Below are 12637 nucleotides of genomic sequence, written 5' to 3' on the forward strand. Positions count from 1 at the left end.
CTGGGTAAGTAAAACAGCCTTTTTTTATGCTTACAGAACATCCTATCGATGAAATCAATGAGACAATAACAATATTGTTTGTATATCTCTACTCAAAGGAGCTAAAAGCAGTCTCAAAGTGTGTAACTCTGAAGCCAATGGGGCTTTTTTTTTCCCAAAAGGTCTGTGGAATCAGTGACAAAACAGTGTAACTAAGTGGTGCCCATTTGAAAATGCTGCCAAAGGGTGTGCAATGGCACTCACATGTAGAAGTGTATGAATAATATAAGTATATGTAAAAAGCCTACAGAAATAAAGCAAAAATTCAAGAAGGTGAGTAGGAGTAATCTTCTACCTTCTGGTTAGAAGACTGGTACAAGTAAAGAAATAAACAGGAAGTAGCAGACTGAAGTAGATGGCCTGTTGTGCAGGAAAACCTGTGGCTATTATATAAAATAGGAAAACCAATTACATTATTTTCACTCAACAGTTTTCTATTTTTTAGTAACCGTCCCTCCTAGTTTTAACCAAATAGCATGATTTTTTTCTGGAAGAATGAAATGAACCCTTATATTTTGAAGAGAAATTCCATTTTCATAAATTTGCAGTGATACAATATTGCTTTCACGAAATTATCAAGCATTTTTGACAAAATGTAGCAGTTGAATAAATATTAAAATCACAGAGGACACTTACAGTTGACAGAGTTTGTTACAATAAACCGAATTATTCACTGCTTTTGTTCTCATTAAATAATTTATCATATTTGCTTCGTAACTATTTAGGAGCAAATCATTATTCTTACAAATGTGTTTCCAATTTCACTTTCATTCACTCAGGTATTCATGTTTAGGTGGTCCTTAAATTTGAATCCACACATGGGAAATCCAGCCTTGCATTGACTCTGACTGAAATCAGTGTCAGGCAGACAGTCAGTCATGCAGAATCTATGAAGTTTAGTTTGTTTACTTGCTATTCATGTGTGTTTGTGTATTGCTACTAGACCTACGCAAAGGTAGGAATATTCATTTTCAGATTATTTTGTATCAGCAGCCTTTCATTACAACATGGTATTTTTCTAAACTGGACTTTCTGTTTAGAACCACATGCATAATCCCTGTATCTGAGAAACTGGCATGCCTCGTATTTTCACTAGTAAGCTCACAGAGAAGTAAATATGAATGCCCAAGATGAATTCTTCTTTAATTGTGGGTGCTAACATCTGTGCAGAGACCCTAGACTTCACTACTCTTATTTATAAAATATGGGACAGAAAATTGCACCAGAGTGCTCACTCATGAAAAAATAGAAGCCTTTGAGATTATTTTTCCATTCCTCATTTTTGTAGTTACAGGATTCAGGGCATAGCACCAGCTTTTTAGCATGACTTGAAGGTTAATGTGATCATATAATCACACTGACAAATGAGGAAGCCAATTCTTAAAAAAGAGGGATCTTCACAGAGGACAACGTGCACAAATCTCTTCAACTAGCGGATCCCCATCTTCCTTTAATCATAGCTCTGTCACTTCCATGTGAGGAGAAAAAACAGTTGTTCTAGCATCAAAACATTTCAAATTCCACCTGGAAGATTACAAATATGCAGCACAGATCATATTTACCCATATATCCTCACATGTGTGGCTGATATACACCTTCACTTACTAAACTGGCAGATAACTGCTATCTCTTGACCAAATACCCATCTGACTGTATAGAAACATATTTCCAAAGATTAACTTCTATTTTCACTTGTGGTACAGCAGGTAGGCTAGCTTGCAATAAAAAGCATTTTCTACTTTGATCCAAAGGCAAAGACGTTTATGGTCAAACCAATATCCTTGATAAGCTATGTCCTGATTTACTTTGCCCTGAAACACAGTGTACTGCCATTGCAGAATAACATTCCCAAAGTTGGAGCGAGGATCAGGCCAGAAGAGTGAGAATTAGATCAAGATTTAGCATTTGGCTTAGAATGTAATAGGACATCCCTGACAGCTGAACACATAATCTAGGGCTTTACTGCAGAACTGAGAGTTTCTGTATTTTAGGTAAATTGAGCTTTTTAGAAACTAGTGATTCCAATGAAAAACACCAAAATTACATTCTTCTGACATATCAGAAAAGTTGATTTTGCAAATATGAGATGTTAGGTATCCAGAAGCAATGGGATGAGAACTGTGAGTCTGCAGATCCTTAGAGAGATAGAAGAGCAGATACACTCTGTTCTCAGTGGCATTGCAAAGCCAGCAGCTCTTCAAAGTGCTTTTTCTCTCTGATAACAGATGTTGTCGGCGGTCTTTAGGAGTCTGGGACATGGTGCAAGCCACATCTGTTTGGAAGACAATGGCACAACTATAATTTTGAGCTCTGTTGCCTCAAAACTACTCCTTACATGGATTCATTAAGTTAAAAGGGATAGATCTTTCTCCAATACAAGTAAAGACATGAAAGTTGAAAGGGGAATTCCCATTACCAAATTCAGCTTAAAAAGTTTAAGTATGGTTGAAGACCTCAAGCAGCTGCAGACTGCTGCAGCTCCTCCAAATGAGAAACCAACATCCCATTGCCGATTGCCACAACTTCTGTGAAGAGATGCAGCAATACATGTATGAATGAACTTCTGTGTGACTTGTGTTTTTTAATGCCACAAGAACAGGTTCTGATCAAAGAGCTCATGCAAAAGACATTTAGGACAGTAGCAGTATCTAGACAGCTGGAGATACTTTGGTGACTTTTTGGCTTGCAAAGAAGTTTTCTTTCAAATTGATATGTTGATTATGAACAATGATTGTAGAGATGGATAGCACTGACTGCTTATTACTCACTACTTGGACTATTAAAAACATCAGGTTTGGGTAGAAATTCTCCTTTCTCAAAGATGAGGTAGCAGCTTTCAGTTAACAGAGCTTCTGGAGTTCTCTTTTTCCTTAAAATATGAATAATGGGCATGGTTCAGAACATAGGCATTACTTTGTGCTTTCTCTGTAATGCTTCTATGAGTCCCCACTGTGCAAGCAGACCAAACTTGGAGAATGTAGTATAATGGCAGTCTATTGCACTGCCTGGTATTTGAAGTTTCATGCGACCACTTCATTTTTGAATTTCTCCTTTAAAAGCAACATGAGTAGGCTTCATAGCAATAAATAGCATGCTATAAGGTTGATTGGAGACAATCCCATGATTCAAAATAATCATGCTTGTTTGGGATTCTCAGCTAATGAAATACTAAACAAATTGTTCCATTTGTTCTACTGTTATGGTAACTGGAAGCAACGGCAAAAGAAATTACAGACCATAGCACACTGAATTGCTTCTCTTTATTAAGCTAAAGCAGTCTCATCTCTCATCATTCTCATGAAGGGTTAAGCTCAAAGGTCCACATGGACACAACTGGTCCATTCAGTTGGTGTAGCTAAGGCCAGTTTCTGTAGCAGAAGGCATACAAGAAGTGATACAGCTTTTACAACTAATGATGAAAATTCTAAAAAGTTAGTTGTGTATTCGCTACCATCCTTAACGGCCAGATCTCCATTGGCCACAGTCTTCAGCAGAGTGAGGCACATTTATATGCTGTTACCAGTTTGCTGGCTGAAAGGGATGACAAAATAAAGCTTGATCATAGCGTCACATGAAAAAACTCTCAGTGTAGAAAAGCACCAGTTAACTGTTGCCTGGGAGCTCTTCTTCAAAAAAGAAAGAAGACTATTCAGAAGGAACACAAGTCCGCTCCAACTGCTTGCAACTGGTCAGCGCTGGTAGGTCATTAGAGCTAGTAAGGCTAGTAGAATAAACCTGGGTATGCTATTCCTCTTCATTGCTGCAAGGAGAATACACTGCTGTTACCAATGAATTACTTGCTACACATCCAACACTGAAATCAGTTTTACTAGGGTTAAAAAATTGAAATGGTTCCAGATGTTGCCAAAACTGCTGATGCCAGATGTTGCCAAATCTTCTTGATTGTCCCTTTTTTTCCACCGAAAATTTTCTGTGAAAAATATTTATTCTGTGGGTTGTCTGCAGCTGCAGGAGTGTCTTTGCCCTCTGTGATTCACTAAGTCTACCACTTGATTACTTACCTTAAATCACATAGCGCTTTTTTTTTGTTGTTGTTCCGTCATGGAGCAACCTAGCCTTTTTAAACAGAAAGAGGTATCTCTTCTTTGCAATTACCCTTTCTAATTACTAAATATATGGCCTATAAGACTGGAAAATAAAATCAAAATAAACCTATTGGTTTTGTACTGGCACATCCAGTGTCTACAGTATCAGGACTATTAATTCTTAATTTTGCTTACAACACTTCCCTTCTGCAATCATACTTGAAAATAGAAGCTCATATTCCCAAATGCTCCTAGTAATTGAAAAGAGAGCCACAAATATCATCAAAGCAAATCAGGGTGTTTGATTTCCAAGAGCATTCATGGATAATTTACTTTTGTATTCACCAGTAACTGTTAGGAAGAATTTTCACAAAATAAAATTTAAAGTGCAGTAAATGAAGAACAATTATATTAGATCATTGTGATGTGAAATAGTCACAAGGAAAAAAAGTGATGAAGAGAGAGGAAAATACTGACCTGAACTTGGATTTTGAGATGGTTTGACTAGAAGAAAAGGAAAACACGTTTTTAAGAATGTGGAAAAAATAATTAACACAAATTGGTTCTCTTTAGAATTCTGCAAATCAATACATTGGAATTACATATACATAAAAACAAGCTTTTAACAAAATGCATCATGAATGCTGAAATTCTGTTGCCAGTTATTTATTTTCTAAAATACCATTCCTAAAGCTTTACAAATTTTCTAAGTGAAAGGAAGGAAACCTCCTTTAAAACTAAGTAAATACACTGCTCATGCAGAAGCTGCTTGGAAGTCATGAAAATCTGAACAAATAAATAACAAACACCATGGGATACAGAAATACTCCCATACGTTCAGTTATTGCCTAAAAAATACATGTTCTCCAGATCATGCACAATTGTGCTGGTTTTGGCTGGGATAGAGTTAATTTTCTTCACAGTAGCTCGTATGGGGCTCTGTTTTGGATTTCTGCTGGAAACAGTGTTGATAACACAGGGACATTTTAGTTACTGCTGAGCAGTGCTGACACAGAGTCAAGGCCTCTTCTGCTCCTCACCCCACCCCACCAGCGAGCAGGCTGGGGGTGCACAAGGAGCTGGGAGGGGGCACAGCCAGGACAGCTGACCCCAACTGACCAAGGGGATATCCCACACCATAGGACGTCACGCTCAGCATATAAAACTGAGGGAAGAAGAAGGAAGAGGGAGACATTTGGAGTGATGGTGTTTGTCTGCCCAAGTCACCGTTACACATGATGGAGCCCTGCTTTCCTGGAGATGGCTGAACACCTGCCTGCCGATGGGAAGTGGTGAACGAATTCCTTGTTTTGCTTTGCTTGCACTCACGGCTTTAACTTTACCTATTAACCTGTCTTTATCTCAACCCACGAGTTTTCTCACTTTTACCCTTCCGATTCTCCCCCCATCCCACCAGGGGGGAGTGGGCGAGCAGCTGGGTGGTGCTTAGTTGCCAGCTGGGGTTAAAGCACAACAACAATTTAACAGAAAATGTTTCATTTTACATGTCATAGGGGACTTTCATTCTTATTACTTTGGACAATAATTATATTTTATAAAAGCTTTCAGGAAAACATGACTCCACTGGAAGTTTAGTTGAATTGTTTTATATCTTCTTAACTTGAGAATTTCATGAGTGCTTTAATGCTGTAATAATTGGTCTAATATTAAACTACTGAAAGGCAAAAAAACCCCGAAGTGTCATACAAAGCTTGACTATTTGAAAGCAGTTTTGACTAAACAAACAATGGGGAAAGAATGATTCTTTTAAATTTTGAGATGATGAGGGTGGGTACTTGAAAACAGTCCGTGTACTCACCATAAACTCCCACAGCATGCTGGGTTCTCTCCTTCTCCACTCACATTCTCTGTGTTCACTGATTCAGTTTCACTGGTGGGCATGCTTGCTGTTAGGAGACAGAAATTGTTTTAGATTGATAGCCAAGCAAGGCATTACACAGAATGTGATCTCCTGTTCTATTGCAAGAATGCCTCCACTTTTTGCAGGTCTAATGAGAGCTTGGAAGATCTGAGGAATAGCAGATGAAGTTAGACACTTCATCAGTCCTCCTCTTATAACAAAAGAAAGCACACAAAATTCCAGAGTGTATCGTAGCTTTTTTTGTTTCTTTCCAGTGATTCAACGTAACTGTTGAAAATGCACTACAGAATACAATGTAGAGGAGTTTTGTAACAAAGAGCATGCTACCCCTAGTAAAGAAATAAACCTGAGCTAGATTTTATGACCTTTCATTTTAAGAAGTGTTCTGTTAACACTTTGGAGATGTTTATCAGTTTAAGTCTTGCTAACATGCTCATTAATTCCAAGAAACATCATCACAGTTCTGAAAATAGGAACTATCAACTCTGATCATACTGACCGCTCTATGCTTTTACTTCCATTATGAATTATCAAGGCAAGATGCTAGAAAGTAATTGTGCCTGCAAATACTATATGAGCAGACAGGAAGGAGCACTGGGAATGGCAGAATGGTTAGTACAAAGGATGATGAGAATTACTACTAATAAAAAGGGGATTCTTACGTATGTTACACAGTGAATTATTGTACATATAGCGGACCATTACTGAATAGTTAGCAATTGTAGCTAATGGTTTTTTAGACAAATTCATTTGCAGATTGGTCATCACCATTTATCATCAAATCAACTGAAATATAGAGGGAGGACAACATGTCAAAAGGTGTTAGGAAATGATGAACAGCCAAAGTTCTCAGTACTTCCTAGGGGAGAACACTACTTCCATGTCTGCAAAGCAAGCATGAAAGGAAAACCTCAGGAATAAGAAAAGCGTAAAATTAATGTTGCTGGTTTATACAGTAGAAATACCATATAAAGTAGGAAAAAATGAGAGGTGGAAGATGCACTGAGACAACTGTAGAACAGCAAGAACAAAAGAAAAACAGACTATCTTAAAACTACTCATTCTCATTTTTTCTTTTGTTCTTGCTGTTCTACAGGAATTTCAGTACCTTCTGCTGTTTTGATGGTTTGCTTGTTTGGCTTGTTTGTTTTGTTTTGGTTTGGTTTGTTGGGGAGGGTTTAAACCAATGTCCTTGGACTGAGAGTACTGAAGGCAGAAGGGCTACAATGCCTGTTTCTCTTAGGGATGTCTCACTATTTTGGCAGTCTAAAGGAGGCTTAAAGCAGGCTTAATTACACACATCTTAATATAGTGAGACTCGAGAATCAGGCCCTGAATTTTCTGATTTGTCTACAGATCAGGTACAAAATGATAACTGTTAGTAACAGCTTCTCTGCACAGCCTCTATATTGCCTCAACACTGACAGAGAGATACATGGAAGTGGTAAATGGTAGTTTGGTTTCCATGTCCATCAATTTCATCCAACTAGAGAGTGGCAGGTCTGTGCAGGCTAGATGTTCAGCAACTACTTGCAACAGCTGAGAATCTGTCCCCATAAATGTAAGTCACCATTACATGAAATATTAAACACAGAGTTGGCATAACAAAGGAAGATCCAAAATGTCCATGCAGGTGTTTGAATAAAACTTCAGGCACTTCAGGCAGTAAGCACAGCAAAACCTTCTTTCACAAGGTTCTTCTGTTTTGGTGATTCTTTTAAAATATTATTGTAATTCCTTTATATATGCAAAATCCCTGGTTAGCACCTGCAAGTGCCTCAATTCTAGTATCATGTTTCTCTTTATAAATCAGTTTTAAAAAATGAATATTGCTGGTCTAACTTCACAGCTTACAGTCACAGAGTTCAAAAGGAATTTCATTCAGAAGTAAAGCAAGCAATCTTTGATGAAATCCAAGTTCAAGTACTAAAATTTTCAAGGGCTTAAGAAAAAAAAATTTACAAAACTATTTCAGACATTGTCTCAGATCTTCAGAACTAATATTTTTTATTTAAAAATGCCAGGGTCTTTTGCAATAAATGCAAGGAGTTTCCCTGTCCAGTTAATAACTGAAATGGTTGTCTTATGCTGGGTGACTTGCATGCTGTTAAGAAACACAACATTATGGCCACTTAATGATGAACATTTTAGCACTTGTGATGGGCAATTGCAAAATATGAGTGCAGAAGTCTTGTCTCATACACTGTTACTAACAGCTGCCATGAAAACAGAGCTAGGCCCACTTTTGCAAGTATTACATGTGCAATGTGTGTCTCACCCTTGTGTTTCAAATTTATCAACCCTTCCCTCATCTAAAAGCAGTACCTAGAATCCAATTCCTCATAAACTGTCACTCAGCGTGACATGAATGCTATCTGTTTTAATATATGCCAAATACTTTTTAAAAGAGTAAGTGTAAAGTAATATAATTTTAATTCAAGTCTACCCAGACTTGATGCATTAACCCACAGTTAGAAATACCAGCCTGTTTTGAACATGACTGCATGAAGAAAAACAAAATACCAAAGAAAAAAAAATCTTTGCCCCTATTGAACCCAGTATCAGTTCTGCTAATAATTAAATACAGCCAGAATGTTACTCTCTATTTCAGACAGCGCTATTGCTCTAGCTCTATTAGTGACTTGCAGGTGCTGTGTTACAAAAATGGAAGAGGAAAAAAAAGTACCATAAACTGTTCAGTTTACATTAGAAACTCAGCTATCATACTGTAATTTATACACCAAAAGAAAAACTTGACAGAAGTACTGAGAAAGGCACCATGTGGAAGTCTAGCTCCAGCAATGCTAGCAAGTCATTAAATCTTTAGCCAGAAGAAAACAGCAACAGCACTGCATGACCACATCCACTCTCACTAATGCAAGCAACCTGGCAAGTCCTGAAAAGACTCAATTTCACGACCACAGCTTTTTTAAGGCAGGTGTTCATTGGGCAACATACAGCACACAGAATGAACTTTTGAAAGACAGTCTGATCTCAGTAAGGCCAGTTTTGAGATCTTTAAACTGGTACTCCAGTATTCAAAGGAAGATACCAAATTTTCTCTACTCTTTATTCACCTTTTGCCCTTATTTTATTTATTCATCTGGAAATATTATCTAGATTTCTAGATAGTATCAGCTCTCTTCAATTATGGTAACTGGTTTCAAATGAAAGAATGCTTGCATTAGGCAATATAAACAACCCATATAGCATGCAGCTTAATACTTTCCTGAGTATACAGAAAATAGGTCAAATATGTCAACTCCTAAATTTCATTTCAGTGGATAAGAAAATAGATTGTTTTTCTCATGTTATAATGTTCACTATTTACTCTAAACAGTTTTCAGATTTTAGAGCAGGGATTTCAAACTCCACACCAGGACATAACTAATGCATAGCTAAGAGCAAGTCAGTGTCCATCAGCATTGATATGTCCTAGCCAGCTGGAGTCGGAAGAAATAAATTCCATAATCCTGCTATATGACAATTTAGTGTCACTGTAGAACCAGAAGCAGGCTAAATTACACACTGAAATACTGAACTGTGGTGGCAAGTATTATTGTTGGAAATGTTTTCCTCTAGAAAGTATATAGTTAATATTTTAATCTGGTTCAACTTCAGCTATGCATTTTTGATCCATAAGTTGATCTCATTTCCACACTGATGCACCTTGGGTGGCTTTCTGGTTACACATGCTGAAGGAAAAGAGCGTAGAAGTGCACTGATCTGCAGAGCTACTTGGATAATCAGTAATAGCTACTGGAGAAAATCTTACAATTATTAAAAAAGGTACTATGCTGACAAAATTTTAGATCAACCTTGCAAAATGGTCATCATCTGTCTGCTGGTAACATCCAACCAATTCCATGAGCTCCAAAATTCTCCTAATTTTTTCTCAAATCAGTACATGGATTTTCTGAATCTTTTACACCAAATCTTTGAGGTAGTCAAACAGGAGAACAGAACAACAACAACAACAACAACAAAATTGGAAGAGGCAACATTATAATTGCAAATTCATCACAAATTTTCCTAAGTCTGCTGTATGCCCAGAAAACACATCAGAAAGAAGTGGTACTATCTACTCTGTGAAGCTCCTCAGGGTAAATTCAGTTTAAGGAGGGACTGCCTGGAAGATGTTCTACGTTATACTGTAGCGAGGTTATCTGTATTCATAGTGCACATCTAATGTTGACACTATCAACAATCATTCTTATAGGCTCTCTCATTTTATATTTTATAGGCAGCCCATGGAAACTCAAGATAAGGTTGAATGGTTGCGTAGCAGTGGAAGGAGAGCAAAATAATCAGTCTTCATTACAGAAGCATCACTGAACCAACCTCTTCTAGCCTGAAGGATGACACTATGAATCTTGGGAATGTTGTATACTCTATACATTTGGCGTTTTTAATAGAAATAGACATACAGGTAATACAAAGAAAAACATTTACAGTGGGATTTCTAATCCAGTGGTAGTCTAAGTCTGAACTGCTCAGATCAGCATAATAGTCTCACAAATACAGAAAGAAACAGACTCAGGCCACCGATTTGTACGTTGGAAAGATCCTACTCATAAAAGGTATACCTGCCCTGCAAGACACAGATGAAACTGTAAGTCAGTGCACACGTGCTTGAAAAGGCTTCTGACTAGCAATGTCAAGTACTAGTAGCGAGACAGCATTTGTGGCCGGTAGATGACAGTAAATTTTCAGCCAGTTCCATGCTGCTTCATGACTGACATCAGAACCTGAACCTGCTAGTTTAAAGGCTATGTTGAAACACATATCCAAAGTAAGATTGCAACCACTGTCTTTCAGCAATTTTTATGGAAAAATTATTCCAGCTTGTAAAGCTGTGTGAGCTATTAGACAATATATGTAAACAGTTACACAAATAATTTCAAGCAAACTCAGTATTTGTAGAAAATGAGTCCATTAGGTCCTAGCAATTCTGACGATATTCTCTACATTAACGCATTCTCTACATTAACTGGATTATATTTGTCAGCCTCAGTCTGAGCCACAATGGTGATTCTTAGGACAGCAAGGAAGTCAGTTGCTCCAAAGACTTTGTTGTAGGTAGGATTAAAACTACGTCTCCTAATTACTACAACTGTGATTATGTCAAATCAATAAGTTTGCCAGTATTAAAAGAGCGCAGACTTGAAAATAACTATCATACTGTAAAACGCCTGTCCATCTCCATTGTGGGTGGGAAAGAAATTGAATAAAACAAAAATTACAGAAACAAACTATCAATAACAAGAGGAGATACAGTAAAAGTTTGTTATGTTTTATTAGATTCTACATTAAAACATTCTACTATTATAAATAAGTAGTCGATATTATCATCATGCTGTTCTAAGCTTAGACTATGATCCATTGTAAAGCTTGTAAAATACTTTGATTAATTTCTTCACACCTGAACTTAAAACACATTTTTTATCTGGTTTACCTGACTTTTGAAAAAGAAAACCTATGCTTCAACAAGAACAGTCACAAAGACATTTCAGTGAAAACCTAAACGGATTAAAGATTATGCTTTAGGAAGGTAGAGCACTGCAGCACCAGCCTATTTCAGACATGCACTTAAAACAGCAGAACCGCATGCATGAGTGTCTACATGCTAAAGATGTATATGCCTTTGTTATAGAAAATGCATACAATATGTGCTTTCAAAAGCTAACACATCAAATGCAGTATTGGCACAAAAGAAAATTCAACTGCAAATCAGAACATGTTTTACCATGTTTATTGGAAGAACGGCCAAAGCAACTAAGTCTGCTTTTCTTCTTTTCTTCCATTAAGTCAGCCAATGTAACCCCTTCGTGTTACGTACATGTAATCCCAGCATTTACACAGTAGATGGCAGCAGTTGCAACGCAAAAAATAAAAACGTGTCCATATATACCACACAAGCAATGTTAGGCAAAACAAATTGAAATTACCCGCAGCATAACTAATCAGAGCTAAATCCCTCACCTCTCACTGATTTTTGCATTTTGAGCTGAATTTGCAATGCTTTGAAGTCTACAATTCTAGGAGTTAAAAGGTATTCCATTATTCAACAGCACTGAATACCTGCCCGCTATCAGCAATGGAGATGTACGAATATGGATGTTCATATATAAGTGACCTGACAATGACTTCTCTGGTTAGAAATTTTAAAATGCTGGGGTTGCAGGAACCTAAACTACATTTTTAAAGGATTATGAAAGAAGCTATTAATCACTGATTTAACTGCCTTTGAAATCTGTTCCTTTTCCTGCCATAGAGAGACATTCTGTATCCTAAACCCAGAGCTCTTCCACATCATTGAAGAGCATTATGGTGATCTTCCGTCACCATAAATCAGCAGTAATCTTGATCATCCAGAGGTTTAGGTATTCAAAGTAGGGACCCAGCTGCCTAGAAGCCTGCAAATTATTATTCTGCCTATCTTGGGACCCAGCCCTACCTTATGCTTCAAAGACAGTTCTAGAAACACATCACCAGTATATTTGGACTAAATTTATTTCATAAGCTTACGACTCAAGATTACTAACCTGGTGATAACTAGCTAAATTTCACCTGACTCCCAAACAGGTAGCTCGTTATCATAACTATGCTCCTAACCCAAACGCTTCCCATGGAGTAACTGGATACATAGCTTGTGCTGTCTCTCATTGTA

The 12637-nt window shown here is 37.3% G+C and overlaps 1 protein-coding gene across 1 annotated transcript in view; it reads right to left on the reverse strand.

The window, feature by feature from the left end:
- Window positions 1-12637, reverse strand: part of CACNA1D (calcium channel, voltage-dependent, L type, alpha 1D subunit) — a 207631-nt gene that overhangs the window by 87462 nt on the left and 107532 nt on the right. The window contains exons 10-11 of the mRNA XM_009334220.1: window positions 5905-5992; window positions 4563-4589 (exon numbers count right to left, since the gene is read on the reverse strand). Of these exons, the coding sequence (XP_009332495.1) occupies window positions 4563-4589; window positions 5905-5992 (115 nt within the window). The remainder of the gene's footprint in view (window positions 1-4562; window positions 4590-5904; window positions 5993-12637) is intronic.

Source organism: Pygoscelis adeliae, unplaced genomic scaffold (assembly GCF_000699105.1).
Source record: "Pygoscelis adeliae isolate BGI_AS28 unplaced genomic scaffold, ASM69910v1 Scaffold411, whole genome shotgun sequence".
NCBI lineage: Eukaryota > Metazoa > Chordata > Aves > Sphenisciformes > Spheniscidae > Pygoscelis > Pygoscelis adeliae.